A 25,674-nucleotide genomic window follows, 5' to 3' on the forward strand; every position below is an offset into this window, starting at 1 on the left:
CTATAGACTTGATTTTGGTGTGTTAAATTGAGTGCAATGAAATTGATTTCAATATTATACAGCAGTTGATGTGGAAATTTTGTTCACGTAGGCATAAAACTCGAGTCTTGGACTCGAGTTCTGCCCCTAAACAAAACCTAGAGAAATGCTCTCATCTTCTTTGAAAGGCAGAGCAACACCTAAAGAAAGACGCAGAGAGATTGAATTTGAAATGGAGTTGAGATAATTATCCTCAAAAGAAGAAAAAGGCAAAGAGAGCTTGAAGAATGACGAAGAAGAAACCAAGATTTCCATAACCAAAAACCCTTGGCTCCGACTTTCCTAACCCAAATCCCCACGAACCTAGTCTCTCTAACCCAAACCCTTTGGCTCGGACTAAACCCAATGGTGGCGGCAACGAAGGTTAAGGCTCTAGAGGTTGCGTTTGCCTTTGTTTCTCTCTAGGTTGCGTGTTTCTCTCTAGATGGGCTGTGTTTGCTTATGGGTTTGGGTGGGTTGTGTTTGCTTCTGGGTGCGTGTGGTGATTTCATCTAAGGAACTCGTGTGGTGATTTTTTCTAAGGAACTCGAGTCTTATACACTCGAGTTTCACATCAAGTGCTACGTTTTATTAAAGTCGAATACTCGATTTAGCACACCAAAATCGAATTTAAAAGACCTAATTTGTTATAAATAGTTTAGAAACCTTACCAACTAATGAAATTGTTTGAAAATGAGTGTTATTTTGAAAAAAAATCCGATAGGTATCTCCCAAAAAAAAAAATCTCATGTTTAAAGGAAAAAGAAAAAGAAAACCATATTTGATTAATAAGTGCGTAAAAATATTGCATTTGTACGAAGAACGTACGATTAAGAAACCGTCGGATTTCGGAGGTCGGAGCAACAAATTATGCTTCAATAATTCGTATAAAACATACTTTTGGCGCCTTTGAAAAGCAAAAACTCCCCAACCCCACCAACTTCTGGAAAGCCAAACCAACACCAGCAACTACTGACTGCCCATTCTCATTTCTCAGTGATCATCTTCCAAATCCAAATGGCCTCTTCCTCGAAAACCCTAACGCTAGACTCCTCCCACCTCTTCCTGGCCGCTCTCCAATCCCAATCCCAATCATTACCACCACCATCACCCCTCTCTCTTTCTACTCCCATTCCCTCCTCCTCCTCCTATCCCCCTTCCAAACTCATCCCCAACACCCGTTTCCTCGTAGACGCCTTCCGCGGCGATTCCAGTTTCTCCGTCTCCTACTTCCTCTCCCACTTCCACTCTGATCACTACGCTGGCCTCTCCCCCACCTGGTCCAAAGGCATCATCTTCTCTTCCCCCACCACCGCCCTTCTCCTCACCCGCGTTCTCAAACTCCCCTCCCCCTTTGTCTCCCCTTTACCGCTCCGCCAAACTGTTGTCATTGACGGCTGTCAGGTCACCCTCATTGACGCCAATCACTGCCCTGGTGCCGTCCAGTTCCTCTTCAACATTCCTGGCCCCAACGGTGGCAGGTATGTTCACACCGGCGATTTTCGGTTTTCTCATTCCATGAGATTTGACTCTTTTCTAACTCAATTTATTGGTTCTGATGCTGTTTTCTTGGATACTACTTATTGTAATCCCAAATTTGTGTTTCCTTCCCAAGATGAGTCTATTGATTATGTTGTTAGTGTGATCGATAGAGTAAGAGTAGGAGTAGGAGTAGGAGGTGAGGGTGATTCATTGAGGGATGTTTTGTTTCTTGTCGCTACTTATGTTGTTGGGAAAGAGAGGATTTTGCTCGAGATTGCACGGAGGTGTAATCGGAAGATACACGTCGACGCTAGGAAGATGGAGGTTTTGCGTGTTTTGGGGTATGGCGAGAGCGGGTTGTTTACAGAGGACGTGTGTGAAAGTGATGTTCATGTTGTTGGGTGGAATGTTTTGGGTGAGACATGGCCGTATTTTAGGCCTAATTTCGTGAGAATGAAGGAGATCATGGATGAAAGAGGCTACTCTAAGGTTGTGGGTTTTGTTCCGACAGGCTGGACTTATGAAGTGAAGCGCAATAAGTTTGCTGTCAGAACTAAGGATTCCTTTGAGATTCATCTTGTTCCGTATAGTGAACATTCAAACTATGACGAACTTAGGGAATATGTGAAGTTATTAAAACCAAAGCGTGTCATTCCTACCGTGGGTTTGGATGTTGAAAACCTTGATAGCAAGCATGCTGATAAAATGCAAAAGCATTTTGCAGGGTTAGTTGATGAAATGGCCAATAAGCAAGAGTTCTTAAGGGGTTTTTTTCGAGGGTCCTGTGAAGTGGTTGACAAGGTTGAAAGAGATGCCAGCACTAATGAGGAGCTGGACAAGGAGAATGAGATCAAGGAAACTAAGGCAAAGGGCAGTGATATTAAAGAACCTGGTACACAAGATCCAGTTGTGTTGAATGATGAGGATATATCTTCTCTTCAACAATCCAGTTCACAAGATCCAGTTATGCTGACTGATGAGGACACGGAGAAACTCGTTCAGGAACTTCGTGATTGTTTGCCCACATGGGTCACTCACAACCAGATATTAGATCTGATTAGCAGCTCAGGAAGGAATATTGTTGAAGTGGTGTCTAATTTTTATGAACGTGAAACTGAATTTCATGAGCAAGTCCTTGCTAGTACAGCTACAAAATCTGTGTCCACTTCTCAAAGTAGCTCACTTAATGTCTCCGCTTCACTTTCACAAGCAGGTTTTGTTATGAGTAGTCCTATTGGAGGCATTGACAATGCTTTAAGTAAAGTCTATAAGTCAGCCAACCTGAAGCATTCTTGTAAGAGTAATATTTCCCTTGGCAAAGGTAAGGGGACTATTGACAATAAGCCAAACAAGAAAGTTAAAGTCAATTCAATTAAGAGTGGCACTTCTCCTGGAAAAAGGAAGATGAATGTTGAGAATAAGACAAACAAGAAGGTTAATTCAAAGTTGGAATCTGGTGGTTCAAAACAATCTACAATAACAAGTTTCTTCAGTAAAGTTTTGCCCGATGTTTCTGAAGGTGGTAAGGTAGGAACTTTGTTTGAGCAGAGCCCTATAGATGAAAATCTGTTGCCTGATGATTCTGCCAAATTTTACAGGGATGAAATAGACCAGTTTATTCAAATAATAAATGGCAATGAATCATCCAGAAGCTGTGCTGCCACCATTCTAGAGAAGACAAAAGGAGATATTAATAAGGCGCTGGATATTTACTTCTGTAATCATGAGGGTGACCTTGGTGACTCCAACAAATCAGTTCTGGTGCAGAGTAGTGTCAACAACTGCTCTCCTGGCCAAAAGAAGAATGTGCTAGAGAAAGAACATGTTCCTGATATCTCTTTGCAGTCAACGTTAACAAAGGATGTGGATGCAACTCCTGTATCACTACCTCCAGAAAAATACAATCCTACAGAGCATGGTTGTTTATTTTACATTTTGAAATTGTTCAAAGTATTGAGTTTTCTTGTTAATATATTTAAATTTTAAACATTTTCTTGATGGCAATCCTTCACATTGCTGAGATACATGTGCAGCATGCTGGAGGAGTGGACAACCTGCTCCATATATACATCTTGCAAGAACTTTTGATCAACTAGAGGATGAAAAAGGGAAGATAAAAGCTACTTCTATGTTGTGTAATATGTTCAGAAGGTCTGTTGCTACAGATGGCATCTTTGATATCATTTTTGTATTTTCTTCTTCCTTTTATGGTATCACAGTTTGCTTTTTTATTAGTTTTTGCTGATTGGGACATATTCTTTTCTTGCACTGGCTTTTATGACAGTTTACTGGCCTTGTCTCCTGAGGATGTGCTGCCCACTGTGTATTTGTGCACAAATAAGATTGCTGCAGACCATGAAAATATAGTGAGTCTTATCCACCCATGGTCTTTGTACTCTTTTTCTAATCAATGCTTGACTGGTGATACTGTATTCAAGTTTTATTTCCTATCCTTTGAAGCCTCAATTTTCTTTTAGTTATGAGAGATGTTTTTATTTTTATTTTTATTATTATTGTTATTATTATTTTTAAATCCAAGTTAGTATTTTGTATCACTTGGCTGCACTTGATATGACAAGACTTAATTTTGACCAATAGAATTGTGATCTTGATTTCCTCCTTTTCCCCTCCACATTCTTCATCAAATTCATGGTTTTGTTCTTTTTTTTTTTTTGATGAAAAACTCTTTAAACTTCATTCAACAATTAGGACAAAAGTCCATAGACAGTACATCATACAAAAGTTGGTGAGCAATAGCTGGGGGAGAGTCCTCCACCCATATTACACTATCTAGAATTGGTTTGGCTTCTTTAGCCATTACATGTGCAGCTGTATTGCTGCTTCTTCTCGTGTGCAAGATCTTCCAGTTATCAAACTTCTTGAGCCACCATAAGATACCTTCAGACACCTTTTGGATAGAAATAGCAGGGGTGACCACGCCATTAAGAGCTTGAGTCACAGCCAGCGAATCTCCTTCTACAACAACATTCTTTAGACCCAGATCCCATGCCAACAAAACACCTTCTTCAACAGCCTTTACTTCAACCTCAATTGCTCCCAATGGCAGACATTTTCTTACTCATTGCTCCCATAACCTCACCTTTAGCATTTCTAATAACCACCCCTACACCTATACTACCTTGCTCTTTGAAGACCGCGCCGTCCACATTGATCTTATACCAATTGGGTGGTGGCAGAGACCATTTCGTAGGGGGGGGCTGAAGCTTTGGGAGGTCACTAGGCATGTGATTCCGGAATTCATCTACATACCTCTGTGCTTCCAATGCTATTTCTCTCCCCTGTCTGCCCTGTCCTCCATGTCTAATAACATTCCTGTTGTTCCAAAGACTCCACCCAGCAGTAGCAAAAACCTCCCAATCATTAACCACAGAGTGCTCACGCAGCCACCAAAGAACATCGATAAATTCCTCTAGGGGAGGTATCCGATCAGTCTGCCTTACTTTCAGTTCTGCCCAGGTATCCTTTGCTGTATTGCAGCTCCACAGAATGTGTCCTGTGGTTTCTCTTTCACCGCAAATGTCACATTTATCATCTGTGGTCACCTTTCGCTGCTTTAAGCCGTGCTTGGTGGGTAGAATGTTCCTACATGCTCTCCACATAAAGTGCTTAATTTTACTTTGGCACTTTAAATTCCATATTGCTTTCCAAAGGGCTTGCATTTTGGAATTGTCTGAGCATTCAGAACTGGGGTTCTTTGACTTAGCTTCCTTAAGCATCTTATAGGCAACTTTGTAGGCACTATTTACTGAAAAAGTTCCATTAGGAGTTTTTGTCCATACCTGAGAATCTTCCGGAGCCATGGGGCTTATTGGGATGCCAAGGATAACCTCTGCTTCATGAGGTAAGAAGATGGTTCTAATAAGCTTTGCATTCCATCCTCTGCCTTCATCATCCATCAGATCCGACACCATTTCTACTTCTCCTCTGATCTGGACTTTTGGGCTTATTACCTTGTACGTGTCAGCCACTGGTAGCCATCTATCATTCCATATGTGAACCCTCCTTCCATTGCCAATCACCCATCTAGACCCCCTTGTGATAATCTCCCTTGCCGATAGGATGCTTCTCCAAATGTAGGAAGGCCTTTTCCCCATTTGGGCCTCCATAAAGGTTGACCCCGCGAAATACTTTGCTTTGAAAACTTTATGGACTAGAGAGTCAGGATTTTTCTGAATTCGCCAGCCCTGTTTTGCCAACAACGCCAAATTAAACGCCTTTAAGTCCCTAAATCCCAGCCCACCTTCAAGCTTCGGATTACACAGCTTTTCCCAAGACAGCCAAGCTAATTTTCTTTCGTTTGCCTTTTGCCCCCACCAAAATCTGCTCATCAAGGAGTTCAAATCTGAGCAAAGCGAGTCTGGGAGCTTGAAACAACTCATTGTGTACGTGGGAGTCGCTTGTGCTACTGCCTTTATCAGGATTTCTCTTCCGGCATTGGACAACAGTTTACCTTTCCAAACAGCAACTTTCCGGCTCACTTGGTCCTTTATCCGGTTAAAGGCATTCTTTTTGCTTCGGCCTATTAACGGGGGCAACCCAAGATACTTCTCATGTTGATGGATAATCTGTGCTCCAAAGGTCTCCTTCACCATTTCCTGAAATTCCGGACACGTATTTTTACTGAAGAAAAGTGAAGTCTTCTCTTTGTTCAACTTTTGCCCCGATTCTTTCTCATAAATATCAAGCACCTCTGCAACTTGTGCACAATCCCCACTTGTAGCTCTACAGAAGATAATACTATCGTCCGCAAAGAAAAGGTGGGATATACTAGGTGCTCCCCTCCTTACCGAGATACCCCTCAGCCCACCAAGCCTTTCTTTCCTTTTTATCATTGCAGATAAGCCTTCAGCACAAAGTAGGAATAGATATGGGGAGATAGGGTCTCCTTGTCGCAGCCCCCTTGTGGGAATGATAGTGCCTCTTGGTTCACCATTTATCAAAACAGAGTAGGTCACCGTCGACACACACATCATAATCAATGACATCCATCTATCCTGGAATCCCATTCTTCGCATTATGGCCTCCAAATAGGACCATTTCACTCTGTCATAGGCCTTGCTCATATCGAGCTTGATGGCCATAAGTCCTTCCTTATCCTTCCTACGTTGGTCAATGGTGTGCATTGTTTCAAAAGCGACAAGAACATTATCCGATATGAGCCTTCCTGGAACAAAAGCGCTTTGCGCTTCACTTATGACCACAGGCAGAATTTTCTTCAGCCGGTTTGCAAGCACTTTCCACATAATCTTGTATATCACATTACAGAGGCTGATCGGGCGGTACTCAGTTATTTTTTGGGGATTCTTTGTTTTAGGAACAAGGCAGATGTAAGTCTCATTAGCACGAGGAGGCATGGTACCTGAATTGAGAGCCTGCAACACACAATCTAATACACAAGGACCAACAATATCCCAATATTTCTGAAAAAATAAAGGGGGCATACTGTCAGGACCTAGCGCCTTGGTCGGGTGCATTTGATTGAGTGCCCTTTTGATTTCATCTGATTTGAACTCCTTAAGTAGCTCTCGGTTCATATCGTGACTAATACTTTCTTCAATGGCATCAAGACTAGCATCAAAATTGGCAGGACAATCTGATTTGAAGATATTCTTGAAATAGTCTAGAATAATGGCTTCGGTCTCACCTTCTTCAGCATGCCACACTCCCTCGGAGTCCATTACACCATCAATTCTATTCTTTCTCCGACGTTGACTGGCAGATGCGTGAAAGAATTTTGTGTTGCGATCCCCATTTCTAAGCCACTCCACCCTTGACCGTTGTTTCCACATAATCTCTTCTCTAGTGAGTATCTCATTGATCTCTTTCTTCAAATCCCTGATTTCAGCTTCATTGTCATTGAGAGAGTTAAGCATTTCCAGCTGTTGCAGCCGGGAATTTTTCTGCCTCAACTTTTTGTTCACATTGCCAAATGTATTTTGATTCCAACTCCGGAGCTGATACTGACACCTTGTTAGTCTTTCCTGAATAGGGTCTGATGCTTCTCTGTAAGGATCCCAGGATTGTTCAATCACTTCCTTACATCCCGCTTCCCTAGCCCACATAGCTTCAAAGAAGAAACGCTTATGTCTCTTCCTCTGGATTCTGCTCCTCTTTAAACTGAGAGCAAGTAAACAATGGTCTGACGCTACCATAGACACATGGTAGACCAATGCTTCCGGGAATTTAGTTCTCCAAGCATCGTTTGCCACTATTCTATCAAGTCTAATGAGGGTGCGTTGGTCACCAAACCTACCGTTACACCAAGTATATCTCTGCCCAACAAAGCCCAAATCATACAACCCACAAGCATTCAAAGTCTCCCTAAAAGCTTCCATTTGGTTAGAATCCCTCTCTTTCCCTCCTAATTTCTCATCTAAGTGGAGAATTTCATTGAAATCTCCAAAGATGACCCATGGTAAAGCAGCTTGAGTATGGAGTTTTTTTAATAATTCCCAAGAGCTAAATCGCATACCTGTATCGGGATGCCCATAGAAGCCCGTTGCCCGCCACGTTCCTCCACCATCTTCCTCCACAACCACCACATCAATATGAGAATGGGAACAACTTTTAAAGTGGACTACTGTACCTTCCTTCCATAACAACGCTAGGCCGCCACTCCGACCGTCACTGGGCACTACAATACCTTGAGTAAAATTTAATTTCTGTTGAAGACCCTTGATACGGCTAATCTGTGCCTTGGTTTCAGCTAAGAACACCAAGGTGGGGTTCTTTGAACTCACTTCCTCAGTGAGCAAGCGAACTGCTGGAGTCGACCCCAATCCCCGACAGTTCTAGGATATCACGCTCATTGGGCTCGGCGGTGCTGCCTCGCAGCCACCGCCACACCGCCATCCACCTTATTTTCTTCATTCGAAGGTTTGCATTCCACTCTCTTTCCTTTTCCTTTCTTTGCGCACAACGTGTTTGGGTCTAGTTCCAGGAGAGGCACGGGTCCTTCCCTTTTAACACCAGCTGAGACTAAATTCTTGCTTGGACTTATGTTTTTAATTGTCCTAGCTAATCTCTTCCAATGTCTATTTGTTGGGCCCAGCTCCTCCGAAATCCAGCCCTTATTTGGCTCAAAACACATTGCCAATGGGCCTGTGTTAGTCTCGGCCCAGCTCACTTGAGCCTCAACTTCGGATGCCTCTTTCGTGGTGGAGTTTACGAGCCCTGTTGATACGTTGCAGTCCTCACACGTCGCTGTCTCCCACGGAATCCCCATGTCTGTGTCTTCATGCTCCTTTGTCTCATTCAGATTCCCCATGCTAATTTCATGCAACACGCCAGCATTCTTTTCCCCTTGAATTTTTCCATTGCCATTTTCATGTTTCCCTTCTGAGCTCTCCCCCAAAGCTCCTGACACCTCGGTGTTGGGTCTTTGACTAAGCCCAGCTGGCCGGAATGTCCTTTCCGCCGTTACACCACCATTCTTTGTTTGCTGGTCTGATGTTGTACTCTTTCCCGGTTGGTTTCTCATTCCCCTTTCAATCCCTTCGTCCCTGTGTTTGTTATTTAGCCTACCTCCTTCCGCCGTGCTATCCATTTCTTTGTAAGCTCGCTTACCCGGTTCACCTCTCAGCCATGGCCCATATTGTGCATTTCCCTTCTCACCACTTTCCTCCACCGGCGCCTGCTCTAAGCATTCTTTTTCACCATGGTCTAGCATCCCACATCTATAACAGAAGTTGGGGAGCCGTTCGTACTTAAAGTATACCCATCTGCTACTGCCTTCCTCAATACAAACCTTCTTCCCTCTAACAAGCTTTTTCGTCGTGTCCACATTTACTCGTACTCTGAGATACTTTCCCCACTGCACCCAGTTCTCAGGGACGTCTACTTCTAGTACCTCACCAATCTTGGCTCCAATTGCATTGCCCGTCCCATTGGTCATGCATTTGAGAGGGAGGTTATAGATTTGTATCCAAAATGGAGACCACTTTAGTATAATCTCTTTTGGGATCAGCTCCCCTTCGAACTCCCTCATGAGCACTAGCTGTTTTTCAAAACTCCATGGTCGCATCTCCATCACCTTTTTCTTATCCCGGCTGTCTCCGAACTGAGCAAGGTATAGATTATCCTCAATCTCCGCAACTTGTAACCCTTTATTTGGTTTCCACAGCATTCTCAGATTTTTCTTTAAAACGTCCACACTAACGCTACGTTGTGTTAAAACTTTCATAACTATACAGTTTTTCCCTGCCTCCTTCGCTACCCTTGTACTGTTGCTTCCCAACACTATGTCTTCATTCTCCTCCTCAGTCACCGTCAGTTTCTTCCATAGTTCCTCAAGTTCTTCAGCCATAGTTAAACAGCCCACTCTCGTTCGACTTAACGAGGGGGTACAAAGACTGGCCTTACACACTGGAAAACCACCACACTCTTGCAGGAACGCAAGACTTCACCTGCTTCTACATGCGAGAGAGCATGAGAGCACTTCCCTCTTCCAACTATAGAATTAATCTCATGGTTTTGTTCTGACTCTAGAGTTGGAGCTGACGTTACCTTTCTTGGTCAATCATGGCAACAGAGATATATTCTATGGAACTAGTAATTGATTTTTTTTTTTTTTTTTAATTTTTAATTTTTTATTTATAATCTTTTCTGATTGGTAGAACTAGTAAATTTCATGAAAAAATCTATTTCCAAATTTAAGTGTAATTTAATTTACCTAGCATTATCAGTTTAAGAAGTGGAGGATTCGTCTCTAATCCTTGGTATTTCTTCCCTCCCTATGAATTATTTGGGGTTACCACTTGGTGCTTGATTTAAGTCGAAAGAGAGGCGGAGTCCTGTTGTGGAAAGAATGGAGAAAAGCCTTGTGGGGTGGAACTTTGGAAGAGAATTTATTTATCCAAGTGGGGTAGACTCACTCTTATTAAGAGTACTCTCTCGAGTCTACCGACATATTTTCTCTCTTTTCCCTCTCCCAGATAGCATTGCTAGGCCTATTGAAACGATGCGAAGGGATTTTCTTTTGGGAGGGATGGGAGATGAGCTTAAGTTTCACCTTGTGAATTGGATGATGTGTGTACACCAATTAGATAAGGAGGGTTAGGAGTGAGATAGATGGTGCCATTCAAAAAAAATTTATTAGGTAAGTGGTTATGATGATTTGCCATTGTTTTGCTCTTTGGAGGAAAGTAGTGGAGTGTAAGTATGGGTGTGGTTTGGGAGGATGGTGCTTGAAGGTGGTTAAAGGAGGGCATGGAGTTGGTTTATGGAAGTTTATTAGATTGGGTTGGGTTCCTTTTTCCAGGTTTCTTTCATTCTTGGCTGGGAAAGGAACCTGTGTGTGTTTTTGAGTTGATTGGTGGTGCGGTGATGGGCCTTTGAAGGATGTTTTTCCAGTTTTGTACGAAATTGCTCAGGATAAGAGGCTCCTGTGGCGGATTATTTGGTTTGGATAGATAGCTCTGTGCTTTGGGATGTTACTTTAATGCGTCTATTACATGATTGAGAAGTGGAAGCTATGATTATGTTTTGGGAGGAGTTAATTCTTTTCCTTGGAAGGATATTTGGAAGGTAAAGCTCTGCTTAAGGTTGCCTTTTTTACATGGACTGCTGCTTTGGGTAACATTCTCACAATAATCAGCATCACCATAAGGTTTGTGTGATCGAGCGGTGTTACCTGTGCATGAAGGTGGGGGAAACAGTTTACCATTTGTTCTGTTGCAAGTATGCCCTTGATTGTGGTCAATGATCTTCTGTTTATTTGGGGTTCAGTGGGTTCTGTCTCAATCAATTCTTGCAATGTTGGCATGTTGGAAGGGGAGATTTCCTAGATGGGTGGGGGGAAGGGATTGGTGTTGTGTGGGGTGCAGTCTTTGTGCCTTTTGTGGATGGTTTGGAAGGAGTGCACCCGTAGAGCTTTCGAAGGATTTGAGAGGTCTTCAGCAGATTTGAAACTATTCCTCCTGCATATTTTGCATAAAATGGATGGCTGGTTCCAACTAATTACCCTTTACTTTGCTAGATTTCATTGATAGTTGTTCTCTCTCATGACTTTGTAGTTCTCTTAGAATATTGCTTGTGTACTGAGGGGCTCCTTTTTACTTTAATAAATAATTATTCCTAAAAAAAAAGTTCCACTAGATTTTGAAATAAATATGTATTGCTGTGTGCTAGAATCCTTGGTGACCAAGTTAGAGCAGAATGGTAAGACTATGTAGCTGACCACAAAATTTGTTATCATGTTTTGTGCTCTGTAAAGTTCTTCTGTCTACTTTATATAAACAACTTAGTAGGTTGATTCTGCTGCAGCATAAGAGATCATTTGCATTTTTTTTGATTGTTGGTATGGTCTATGATTTGTGTGATTATAACTCAGGTTCCTTTACTGTCCCCCTCTCCTTGGAAAAAGAAGAATAATTGAAAATTGAAGGAAAATGAAGGGCACAATGTCTTTATAAGGCATACTGGCATACCAATGCAATTTGGTTGTCTTGCTGGTTTCCTAGAAAATTTTTTTACTCTTGCTTTTCTAGTTGTTATTTTTTAAAATTTCCTGATTTATTATTTTGAAAATTCTTATAAGTTTTTGGTGTTTCTTGTATACTACTCCATCCCTGTCTTATTCTTGTTATTTTTCTCAATTAAGTACCCAAAGTTTTTTTTTTTAACTTTCAAAAAAAAAAAAAAAGTACCCTAAGTTTTTATTATTGCTATGCATACTCTCATGGATATATTCAGAAAATGGAAATCAGTATGCATTGATACAACAACAGCAACAACAACAACAACAAGCCTTAATCCCAAATTTTGTGGTTGGCTATGGATCCTCAATTGATTAGTTAAGTTCCACCACATGTATTCATTTTCCCCATTATATTCTATTGGAAGTCATACTCTTTTGTTACTTCCTTAATTGACAAGTCCGTTTTTATTACTTCTACTATAGTAATTAAATTACTTTGAGTTTTGACTAGATGTACTTTTATCAGATATTATTACACAAAATGATTTTATCCATCTCATAATCTTGGCGCTTTGAATTTTCTTTCTGCTCTGTAATGTTTTTAATGATCTATCTCTTGAATGTAATGCTATCCATTTACACTTCCGGTGTACTTGGGTATTTTGATTAATGAACTTTTGTTATTTATCCAAAAAAAAAAAAAAATGATCTATTTCTCTTAACAGAAATCTGGAAATATGATTTTGTTTTTCACATGCCAATGTCAGGTGTGAGAGATTTTAGGCATTAAGCATCTTCTCTTTTGTGCAAGAAATTAAAATGTCCTCATGTCTTAACTATGGTGCAGGAACTAAACATTGGTGGAAGTTTGGTCTCCTCAGCACTGGAAGAGGCATGTGGTACAAACCGGACCAAATTAAAGGAGATGTATAACAAGATTGGTGATCTTGGTAGCGACAAATGTTTTTTTCTCATATATTATATCTGGTCTGCTGAACTATTTCTTTCTGTGAGGTTTTTGTACAACCTAAGAAATAGTCTATTTTGGTTAAAGGTGATGTTGCTCAAGAATGCCGACAAACACAAACATTACTTGCCCCTCCTTCACCGCTTCTAATTAGAGATGTATTTTCTGCACTCCGAAAGATAAGGTTTGACTTATCCATCTTGGTTTTTGTTCTTTAGAGCTTAATGGACATATTGTTGACTATCTCTTGGTGGTTTTTTGAAATGATAGGGAATAATTTGTATAATGATAGTAGTATAGTACCACTTAGATAATAGTATTAGTAATATATGTAATGTCTAGGAGTTGGTATCATAGATTTTGGGAAAGTGGTATGTTCTTCCCCCATAAAACAATGGGTGGAGGGGAAGGTCAAATGCTCAATCTGATATGATGCATGAGTTTACTTGCCTATGAAAGAAGAAGATCATCATCACCTGAGATTGGTTTTATCTTTTTCTTCTTATTGTGGTGCAAAGCAGTTTATGTTATAAAATATTTCCCTTCAAACTATTTTTGTCAATTAGGTTTTTCTTTTTCATTTTTCCCTTATATATATATATATATATATATATATATTTGGTCCTTAGCTGGAAACTTTGAAAAAAAAAAAAAAAAAACTAATGCTATTATCAAAATATTAAAACATCAATATCCCACTGTTTTCAGTGTTCACAGTAGGAAATGGAGCCGTAACGAAAAGTTTCTTAAGGTTAGCATGAATCAAGTGTAGGAATGTTAAGTTTGTAAATATATATCTAGTTAAAGTGGTATTTTTCCCACTATTTTATCCAGATGGTAGGTCACGGCATTTAGGGCAAGTTTAGGAGGCTTGAGTTTTCAAAAGCTGCAGTCGTTTTATTTTTATAATTAAAAAAAGGGGAAATTACACTTTAACGCCCTAAACTATACTCATGATTACACTTTTCACCTTAAACTTTTCAAATGCGTTTTGCACCCAAAACTATGACCCTTGTTACACTTTGCACCCGACGTCAAGTTTACCGTTAACTTGGACGGAAAAGAATGACATCTCTTGAAAAGAACCAATTACCCATCTTCCCAATCCCTTAAAAACAAAGTAGAAATTATACTTTGCCAGCCTAAACTATACTCTTGATAACACTTTGTACCCTAAATTTTGTGTTTCCATCCAAGTCAACAATAAACTTGACGATGGGGTGCAAAGTGTAACAAGGGTCATAGTTTAGGGTGCAAAACATGCATTTGAAAGTTTAAGATGCAAAGTGTAATCTAGGGTATTTTTCCCACTATTTTATCCAGATGGTACGTCATGTCATTTAGGGCAAGTTTAGGAGGCATGAGTTTTCAAAAGCTGCAGTTGTTTTATTTTTATAATTAAAAAAAGGGGAAATTTCACTTTAACACCCTAAACCATATTCTTAAACTATATCTCTGATTATACTTTGCACCCTAAACTTTTCAAATGCGTTTTGCACCCTAAACTATGACCCTTGTTACACTTTGCACCCGACGTCAAGTTTACCGTTAACTTGGATAGAAAAGAATGGCATCTCTTGAAAAAAACCAATTGCCCATCTTCTCAATCCCTTAAAAACAAAGTAGAAATTATACTTTACCAGCTTAAATTATACTTCTGATAACACTTTGTACCCTAAATTTTGTGTTTCCATCCAAGTTAACAATAAACTTGACGTCAGAGTGCAAAGTGTAACAAGGGTCATAGTTTAGAGTGCAAAACGTTCATTTGAAAAGTTTATGATGCAAAGTGTAATCTAGGGTATAGTTTAGGGTGGTAAAGTGTAATTTTCTCTAAATTAAAGGTTTAGTTGTTTCAAAAGCCTCCTAAAAGGCCCAAGCTGCCTTTCAAAGTCCTCAAAAGCAGAAGAATCTTTGGGTTGCCAAACAGCTTCTAACTTTTACTTTTTATAGGCTTAGGCAACCTATGGGGTGTGATTCTGAGTCTTTAAAAGAAGTAATATTAACAGAATCAACCTTATTAGGCACACGGTGATGGGCATAGGAATTTGTCCTCAAAGTTTGTATATTATGAGATGGCTATGGAATCATTTACAGAGTGAACCATTAGAACACCATATGGGATTTGATTATACTTGTAGGCCTTTTAGTTTATTAGCTCATGTAGAATTTGTAGCAAATTTGTTCTAATTTTCTTTCATATTATGTGGTAATTTTCATGATTCAAAATGTGTATTATATAATTTATTTTATTGATTTGAATATTTTTAAATTCCGATACCAATTGCAAGCACTCTGTTACATGAAATTATTTTAATTCTCGTTCTTATATGGTATCATCAGTGTACAAACAGGCAGTGGAAGTACCGTTCGAAAGAAAAATGTTATTGTGAATCTCATGTGTTCTTGTAGAGAGAAGGAGATGAAGTTTCTTGTTAGAACTTTGGTACGACTCTTAATCTAGTTTGCTTTGAACATGTCTACATTTATCTAAATGGTGATCTTTGCACTACATTTATCTAGGACCATTCCTTGCTTATAAATACTTGTCTGTTTTGTTAAATTATATCTCATTTATTCCTCTCAACTTGTCTGTTTTGTTAAATTAATAAAATATGATATTTTTCCGTTTTCTATTTTTTGGTTAAATATGAAATTTGATAATTATGGTAGTTAATAATAAGCTTTTATTATGATTGAGGTTGTATATGGAAATATCTATTCTACCATTTAACAAAAATATGATTGGGCAAGATTCTAATAAGGGTTTAAATATAGAATAAATAGAATTTAAATTCAATTATAAAATATATATTTAAAATAATGATATGTAGTTACTTATCAAAAAAAAAAATTGATATGTAGTTCCTCAAAAAAAAAAAAAAAAAAAAAAATTATGTGTAAAATTGTGAGGCATCAAAAGCTTATGTGGCAACACTAGAGGAAGTTAACAAAAAGTCAAAGGGTTCTATATATTATAGATTATAGATGTGTGATGGTATATTTATGTGTTTTGTTGAATAACGGCATTAAATAATATTATGCCATTTTTTAAAGTAATTATCTTTATCTTGCACTTGTTGACTTGAAGAATTGTGTGCATTGGCGTATCAATCTTAATACAATTCTCTTCTTTAATCCTTCTCTTTTTAGTTACTGTTTTCGTTATTACCTGCCCTGCATGCTTATAGAGCATAAAATGGGGCACATGTGGTTAAGTCATTGTTTGCTGTTGAGAATTTAATTTTGAAACATAATAGTTTATCAGTTTAGACTTTCAGCAATTTTGCTTTGCTTGGATGGGAGAGGGAGGAGAGGAGAGTAGAGTAAATGGGAGGGGTATGGTTTAACGAACCCTCCTAAGCCTGCATTTCTAATTCAGTGGAGTGGAGGGGATTAAAAAAAAAAATTGAAATGTCAATTTGCCCTTAAGATGTCAATTTATATTTATTTTTTTAAAATTAATAAATAAGGTTATAATTGTCATTTTATACGAAATTCTCATCCCCTATATTCTCCCTACTTAATTTTTAAAACATCCAAACAAGGTGAAGAGGTAGCCATTCCCCTCTACTCTCATTTACTATCTTCTCCTTACACTCCTTACCCTTTATTGCCCTCTCCCTCCGAACTTCCAAACATAGTGTTTGTGTTGGGAGGATCATATGAATCTTTTGTTGTTTACACTTTTGAAAAGCCTAAATTTTTTTTCGACCATTTTGTTGTAATTATCCATTCATCATAAAAGTGTTTGACTTTCAATTTATAGTTGCACAAAACATTAGAAAAAAAAATTTTTACACCAAAGCAAATAGATGCTTATTAAATAGTAAATGTTATTGTAAGAATAATGGTTAAATTATTTAATTTTCTGTTTTTTTACAGCTTAGCAGGATATTGATAAATAGGAAGAGCACAACAGAGATTTTTATCCTTAAAACCGAGATGATTTTAGTTGCCTCCCACTCCCACACCCCCCCCCCCCCAAAAAAAAAAAAAAAATCACTGCTCTGCATCTTGTGTTTTTCAAGCTTTGATTAATCACTCTTGTATTGAGTTTTGCTTCCTCATTTTGTTCTTTATGCTCTTGGATGTTCAGGTCCCTAAAAGTATTGACGTTTTGCATGCATCAATGGCTTGAGGTTTAAGTTTCTTGAGAGTATGGTTGTGAAAACGATCATGTTTGATCTGCTTTTGCACTATTTGCTGAGGAAGTACTGTGTTTTTGGTCTAGCAGTTGAGCTTCAAATTTCTCATTCCAGATTGTAGCACCACCATGTCACCAAGCCTTTCTATTTATTTCTCCTTATGTGCTCTAGTGTTTACTTATCATGCATACTTCTAGTTCACCAACATCTTAATCCTTTATCATTAGGGGGCTGTATTATCCATTTAAATTGAAAAATCGGGTGTTGTTTAAGATCTGAAAACATGTTTTCTTAAGACGCAACAAGATTCTTGTTTTACAATAGATAGAGATAGCTGTTGCAGTTAGGGTGGAGATGATGTTGCTTTACCTGTCATTTGCTATCGATTTCCAGAGCAAAGTGTGTTTTTCCTTTCATTTTGTTTCATTCCTTCCCTTTCTCATGGTCTTCTATTTTGTTATTTTTAGGATTTTTTTTAAAGAATTAATAGACGAGGTCTTCACCTGTGCTGCACTGAAAATGTGCATCATTTGAATATGGCTGCGATATCTGATTGCCAAAAAAGTTTATATTTTTGAATGAGTATGATGAATGTGGAACTTAAATACGTGGTTTAACTTATGGTATTGAGCTATTTTTTGTGACCATTTTTAACATCATTTCTATGCAGGTCAGAAATTTACGGATTGGAGCAATGATGAGAACTGTTTTACCCGCTCTAGCTCAAGCCGTTGTTTTTAATTCCTCCCCTAACTTTTACCATGAAGGAAAAGTAGATAATTTGAAGGAGAATCTTCAGGTTAACACTATTTTTGACAAACTGTCATTTATTCATTCTGTCATCTTTTTACTGTTTCATAAAAGTTGGTTCTCACCCTTTGCTATCACGATTCAATGAATGAGGTTTTGGCAAAGTATTTGAACATTTTATAGAGTGTCTTAATAAAATTTTTTTTTTTTGAAAAATTTAATGTGAACTTATTTAATATATTATTGTGGGCATACTTATTTTGTGAGTCATTTGGGTGAAAATTATTTTTTATTAAAAATATATTAAAATTCTGTCTGAAACTTACCTATAAAAAAAAGTGTCTGAAACTTATCTGAAAACTATGGTGGTTTTAAAATCATGAGTTCAAGTCACAATTTTAAGGCCTGTAATCATGACTTCAGCTCACAATTTCAGCTGACTTGGCAAGCTAAGTTGGCTTTCTTGGTTTGTTGGTAACACATGAAACCGTGGCATTAATTCAAGACTTCTTGAGAGACTTCTTCAGATACATAATTTGATGCAAAAAAATGTAGGAAAATAGGAAATAAAGAGTGACAACAGGAACAACAGAACCATTCCTAGGCTTCACCACCTAGGATCTGCTTGCAAACCCTAGGCTTCACCACCTAATGGCGTTTGGCATCACCACCAAACAAAGAAAACAAAAGAGTAGACATATTCTCAACTCACCATAAAATTCTTATTCAAAATCAATTGCCTTTCACAATTACAAGAACACTAGTTTAATAGGGTTTAGGGATTACACTAATATGGAAAATGCCTAATCAAATCCCTTAAAATCCTCAACATTAAAAACTAAATTCAAAATTCAAAATTCAAAATAAAAAATAATTTCAAATTTAGACACAAAATCTTAAATGAATGCTGAGAAAACTCGACCTCGAGTTTTTAAGTGGAGAAGGATTAGAACTCTAGCACGTAGTGCTTGCCTCAATTTAGGAATCACCTCTAGGAGCACAGAGACTAGCAAAATCTTGCATTCCCTGACCTCAGTAAACTCATTTGGAATGACAAAGTCAATGTGTGGAATCACAATCTTATCTTGAACCATACGAAGTACCATGGTATCCACTTTGGCAAACTGTTTGTCTCCATGCACCATGCAAGGCTGATGATAAGCAGATTCATCAACTTCCATTATAACATCATGTGCACCCCCATAATTTTCACTATGCTGTTGAACTTCTGCCTCATCAAGTAATGGCTCACCAACAGGTTCAATTGACTCTACTACACATGGTTGAGGGTGCACTGACGGGACATTTGTTGGCACTTGTATCTCCTTTTCATAACAAAATTTTGGTACCACAACATTACTATCTCATGTGTGAAGCTTTTACCCTCAAGTTAGCTGGGTAGTTTTTTTAGTGAGTGCCATTATTTTGTTTGGTTAGTTTTTTAATGAGTGCCATTATTTTGTCTAGCCAGGCATTAATCCTAGTGATTATTTGCTTCCCCAATTTCCTAGTGATTATTGCTCCCTTGATTTCCATGAAGTAGGTGATACATTCTAGTTTTCCTTTCTTACACTAGCTAAAAGCGAATTGAGAAGATCCAAGGAAATTTCTTCACTTTCATCTATGACTAGAGTCATATTTGTTTCCATGGTTGAAAATACAACATGTGGATGGTTGGACCTAATTATTTTTAAGAAATTTTGAAACATCTCAACAACCAATGCATCACAATCAAGTTCCAGCATCACCAAGCTAATTTTCTGTGATGCTGATCTAGATCAGATTTTGATTCTTCGTATGGTCCTTATTTGGTTTGAGGCAGTTTTTGGTCTAAAGATAAATTTGGGCAAGTCAGAATTGGTTCCTGTTGGAGTGGTACATAATATTGACTTATTGTTGAATGTCCTTGGCTGCAAGCAAGGTACTCTTCCAATGAAATATTTGGGTCTTCCTTTGGGTGCTAAATTCAAGAATAAGACAATATGGAACCCGATTTTGGAGAAGATGGAAAGGAGATTAGTGGGATGGAAACGTTTGTACTTATCCAAGGGAGATAGAGTCACTTTAATCAAAATCACTATCTAATTTACCCACTTATTTTCTATCTTTATTTCTTATACTTGCTATTGTGGCTAACAGAATTGAGAAACTTTAGTGGAATTTCTTATGGGTGGCATTGGTGATGAACCCAAATTTCATTTGATTAAATGGGCTACTGTTTGTTCTCCCATTTCTTTGGGTGGCTTGAGGATAAGGAAGGTAAGACTTTTTAATGAAGCTTTGCTTGGGAAGTGGCTATGGAGATTTGTGATTGGGAAGGATGCCCTTTGGAGGCAAGTGATAGAGTTAAAATATGGATGCGTATGGGGTGGCTGGTGTATCAGATCTGTATATGGTCCATATGGTGTTGGTTTGTGGAAAAATATTAGTTGGGAATGGCCTTCTTTTACATGCTATATTCTGTATGATATTGGTGATGAGTTTAGGGTGAAGTTTTGGCAAGACTGTTGGTGTGGGGAGACATCTCTTGAAGTCAGCTATCCTGAATTGTTTAGATTTTGTCAAGATAAGGAGGCTAGTTAGTGTGGCTGAGCTTATGAAGTCCACTAATGGAGTCCTCTTTTGTGATGTAAGTTTCTTTAAGGTTGTGCATGCTCAGAAATTATAGGCTATGTCAGGTTTCATGGATACCATATATGGTTCTTCAGTAACGAGGTTTGGTGAGGATAAGATGTGTTGGAAACCTAATAGAGATAAGGGGTTAATGGTTAATGATTATTATAGTATTTTAGTGGGCTCTAATGACTACCATTTTCCTTGGAAAAGTATTTGGAAATAGAAGATTCCTTCTTGAGTAGCTTTCTTTGTTTGCATTGCTGCTTTAGGGAAATACTTGACGATTGACAATTTACAAAAAAGGAAGGTTTGGATATTGGATTGGTGCTACATGTGCAAATGTAATGGTGAATTGGTTGACCATCTCTTTCCTCATTGTTTGGTTGCTATGGATTTGTGATCTATGGTTTTGGGTTTATTTGGATTAAGTTGGGTAATGCCGCAATCCGTTGTGGGGCTACTAGCTTGTTGGCAAGGTAGGTTTGGTCGTCATTGAAATGGTCATATATGGTTAATTGTTCCCCATTTCTTAATGTGGCATCTTTGGAGGGAGAGAAATAGTAGGTGTTTTGAAGATAATGAGAGATCCATACTACACCTCAAGTTATTTTTCGTTAGAACTTTATTGGATTGGTTGGTTGCTATGCGAAATCAATCATTCTCTTCTTTTCTTGATTTCCTTGATTCTTGTAATTTTTGTACTTGAATTGTTGATTCCTTGTACACTCCCTGAGTATTAGGGAGTTCCTTTTTTGATATCAATCAAACTTATTACTTATCAAAAAATAGTTCCAGCATCACCAAGCATGACTTGACCTTTGCAACAGTATCAAGAATTGAAACCTTGTATAACAGTTACTGGACACATGAGACAAGTTTTCAAATGCTGCTACAGTCAGCTGAAATATTTCCTTTATCTGCTCATAATCACATGGGGCATCTAGTTCTGTTATCTTTGTAATCTCAGTAATGCAAAATGCAACTCAGTAATGCAAAATGCAACTGAAACCTTCACATCCATTTCATCATGTCTCATCTTCATTGAGGGAAAAAATGCATCTTGCATTGATTTGGATGGTGCTTGCTCCACATTTGCTAACAAATTTTCAACTTTCTCAAGAAGAGTGAGCAAGTCATCATTGGAGGAAGGAGGGTTAATGAGGTTATTCCCAGCCTCCATAAGCTGCTCCTCAAGGTCTCTATCAATTGAAGTCATTTTCAACTCAAATTTAGAGCCACAAAACACAAAGACTGAAACTTAGCTACTAAAAATAAGCTTTCCATTTTTTATGCTGGGTTGGTGTGGCTGCGTGATGTCATGCAAGATAGGGGCCTAAAGGTGGGGTGGCAGTGGAGCAGCACATGGGAAAGGGAGAGCGATGGCGGCGGCAAGTTGTTATTTGGAGTCTTGGGGTGGCTATCAGCAAAGCGTCTCGGAGCCAAAGGTTGACGATGGTGTCTTGCTTCAAAAGATTGGCTGTGGGATGTGTTTTCTGGTGGTGAGGTTGACGGAGATGTGCGGTCTGACCTTTTGGTGGATTAGGACTTTGCGGATCTGGGTGTGGATGGGTTTTGTATAGAGTTGTAATTCTTGGCCATGGGTTCTTTTGTTTTGTTTCTGTGTGTTTCTTTCTTTCTTCAGGTGGCAGATGTGGTTTAAAGTGTTTGGGCTGTAATTTCCAGCCTGTAAATGAAGTGGCTTGCAACGAGTGGGTTCTCAATGGTGGTTGTATGATGTCGGCGGCTGGTTTTTTTTTGAATGATTTGGATTGGGTGGAGGGATTAGATGCGTTAATACCAAGTTGATGCAGAACAATGTAGGAAAATAGGAAATAAAGAGTGACAACAGGAACAACAGAACAAATCCTAGGCTTCTCCACCTAAGGGCGTTTGGCATCACTACCAAGCAAAGAAAACAAAAGAGGAGACATATTCTCAACTTATCATAAAATTCTTATTCAAAATTATCTGTCTTTCACAATTACAAGAACACTAGTTTAATAGGGTTTAGGTATTACACTAATATGGGAAATGCCTAATCAAATCCCTTAAAACCCTCAACATTATAAGCTAAATTCAAAATTCAAATTCAAAAATAATTTCAAATTTAGAAACAAAATTTTGAATGAATTTGGTGCTCCCTGCATCATAATTGCTAGCCCTCTTCCTCAACCTTTTTACTGGGTCACTTGAGATAGGATGGCTGCTTGGGGTGTTTTTAAGGGTTACCTTGACTGGCATCTAGGTGGCAGCATGGCTTATGTTTGGGGGGTTGATGGTGGCAATTTTGGGGGCCTTTGGTTATGAGTGGGTCAAGATTGGTTATGGGGTTTGAGTTTTGAGTGTCTCCAATAAGTAGGTTTTGTGTGGGATGATGGGGACAATTATTTGATAACTGTGATGGAGAGAGCGGTCGTGTTAGAGTCCAATCCCAGTCTTAAGTAAGCACCACCCATTTTTAAGACTAATTTGTCAGTTGGAATGTGGTATTGGATTAGTTGTTGAGGGTAGTTTATGAAGGGAACTGTTTGGCATTGCAAATTCTTGCAATTAAAGTAATTAGGTTTTTGAAAAGAACTTTTCATGTAAGAGAGACGAGGATAATTTTTTTGGTTGCAGCTTTTCTGTTGGATGTCTTAGATGTTTGAGTTGAAAGCACGATTTCAACTTTTCAATTATTTATTTATTTATCTTTTGATAAGTAAAGAAAATTTTATTCAAAGACATAAAAATGAGTCACCCAAGTATATGAGAAGTATACATAAATTACAAGCATCCATCAAATCATAGACCTAAAAATAGAATGATTTCTTATGATAGACATCCAATTTGATAGAGTTTAAAGAAGACAAGTTTTAAATCGGTTATAGTCCTTTTAAAATCTTCAAGACACCGGTTGTTTCTCTCCAGCCAAATGCACCACATCAAACAATTAGGGACAGCCATCCAAATAACACCATTACGATGGTGAACAAAAAGCTCAACCACAGTCTTTGGCATCACCTAGTAGATACCAAACAAGGTGAATACCATAGACCACAACTCAGAAACAATAGGACAATGTAGTAAAAGATGGTCTACTTATTCTACATTACTTTTGCATGTATAACACCAATCTAGAACCAACACCTTCTTCTTACATAAATTATCAACAGTCAAGATAGTTCCTAAAGTTGCAGTCCAAACAAAAAACGCGACTCTGGAAGGAACCTTTTCCTTCCAAATACTTCTCCAAGGGAAGGATTGAGTACATACACCCAACAAAGCTTGATAATAACTACTTACCTCAAAGCGCAAGTGTCCAACACATCTTATCCTCACTAATACCCCTCAACTATTTATTTATACCTCAATTTTTTATTTATTTATATATTTTTATGAGTGCCACAATTTTCTGATAAGTTTCACGAACATGGTATTTTTCAATATTTTATTATTATTAAAATACATCTTTTAGCTAAATGACTTCCTATTTTGTAGAATGGGTTATTTGATATAGAAATTCAGTTGATTATTTGATCTTTTGGTTTCTTTTCAGTTCCTTTCTGCAGCCGTAGTTGAAGCCTATAATATACTCCCCAATTTGGTTAGTATTAATGTTTTTGGCATTACAATGCTTAGCTATTTTCATTTTTCTTCTTTAGCAACTATTTATGTTGAATTTTTTTTAGCTATATGCTCCATGTCTTTAGTTTATTGTGTTATTAAAAGAAGATATTTATTTGCATATGTCGTTAAATAATGTGTTTTATTTGAGAATATGTCCTGGTTAAAATTTGAGAAAATAACAACTAAGCCTCTGTCCCAAACTTTGGGGTCAGTTATGGCTTTTCAATAGATTAATAAGGTCATCCATATGTATTCTTTTTTCTCATTCCTATTATACTTTGTCACTTCCTTAATTGACATGCCCTTTTAACTATTTCCATGAATGTTATTTTAGGTTTCCCTTTACCTTTTTTCATTTCCTTGACTTGAATCAACTTACTCTTTCTCGTTGGTGCATTAATTGCTTTCCTCTACACATGACCAAACCACCTCAAATGACTATTCCTCATCTTTTCATCAATAGAGGTCATCTCTATGTTTCATCATTGAGATGCCTACCAAAACTCCCTTTCCAACAAGCTAGCAAATCCATAACTCAATTATTTTTAACCCAATGGAATCCAAACAAATAATACACCAAAGACCATAGATTATAAGCAAAATCAGAATGCAGCAGGTGATCAATGGACTCCTCATTTCTCGTACACTTTACTACTCTACAATATAATTATTTCTCTTTTGAAAATTATCCATCTTGTGAATCTTCCCTCTAGCAGTTGTCGACATGAAGAAAGTTACTCTTGTAGGAGTCTTTACCCCTCCAAATACTTTTCCATGGTATCTTTTAGAAAGAACCTTATAACAGAATTTTACCTAAAGAACACTGCTCTTAGTAGGAATCCATCACAGCTGGTCTTCCCTATCTCTGTTAACCTTTGAGGAATAAACAGGGCCCACGAAACTCCTAATCCTGTACAGGCCTAGTAGACGTGACATCCCAACACATAGTGCCATTATTCTATCTCACATAGTCCGGCATAGAAGCTTCTTTGTTGTGACAACTAGCCTGTAAGCCGCACTGTGTGTGGGTACATTCTTTTTATCATATATTTTTTTCCCAATGGTTGAGAAGTAAATAAATATTTTTATTTATTTATATTTTTTGTAATCTTTTTGTGGTTTGGTTTTTCTTGAGTTAAAACTCATCCAACAACCTTTATAAGGGAGTTGTGGTAGCACTTGGACCTCTTTTTCAAAGAAAAATTGTTGAGAAGTAAATTTTTATAAGAAGTCTTTTATTTATTGGCTGATTAAAAAGTTAATTTATCTTGGCTTAAAAAAAAAGTTAATTTATCCTAGTATTCAGCTTATTCCCTTCTACCTATCTAGTGTGTTGCTATTTCAATTGATGCCATCATTTGTCCATAAGAGCCATGATTATGTTGCTGCTGAAATGAGCCATAAAGGTATAAATATGCTGTTTGACACAAGATTTTGTCCATGCAGTTTGTATAATAATATTATATATTTGATTCAAAGTCATCAGAATTAAGAGACTATATTTTATAAATCATGGCTAGATACTTTTGGTAGATAAGATTAAAAGAACAATTTAAAGATAATATCTTTTTTAAATAAAAGTAATTAAAGTAGAATTAAATTTGCTCTTTGTGTAATAATTATTCTTAAATGAATTGTTAATACCT

The 25,674-nt window shown here is 37.9% G+C and overlaps 1 protein-coding gene across 4 annotated transcripts in view; it reads left to right on the forward strand.

Annotated features, from left to right (window-relative positions):
• Positions 1–868: 868 nt before the first annotated feature.
• LOC115975747 (DNA ligase 6) overlaps positions 869–25,674 on the forward strand; it is a 37,109-nt gene continuing 12,303 nt past the window's right edge. For all 4 annotated transcript variants that reach the window (XR_004088187.1, XM_031096661.1, XM_031096662.1 and 1 more), the window contains exons 1-8: positions 869–3,418; positions 3,534–3,651; positions 3,785–3,866; positions 12,786–12,888; positions 12,993–13,089; positions 15,249–15,351; positions 17,724–17,852; positions 23,958–24,005. Coding sequence is in view for 3 of the 4 variants with exons in the window: in XM_031096661.1 (XP_030952521.1) it covers positions 1,036–3,418; positions 3,534–3,651; positions 3,785–3,866; positions 12,786–12,888; positions 12,993–13,089; positions 15,249–15,351; positions 17,724–17,852; positions 23,958–24,005 (3,063 nt within the window). In the remaining variant the exon portion in view is untranslated. The remainder of the gene's footprint in view (positions 3,419–3,533; positions 3,652–3,784; positions 3,867–12,785; positions 12,889–12,992; positions 13,090–15,248; positions 15,352–17,723; positions 17,853–23,957; positions 24,006–25,674) is intronic.

The sequence above is a fragment of the Quercus lobata genome, chromosome 2 (genome assembly GCF_001633185.2).
Source record: "Quercus lobata isolate SW786 chromosome 2, ValleyOak3.0 Primary Assembly, whole genome shotgun sequence".
In the NCBI taxonomy this organism is placed as follows: domain Eukaryota; kingdom Viridiplantae; phylum Streptophyta; class Magnoliopsida; order Fagales; family Fagaceae; genus Quercus; species Quercus lobata.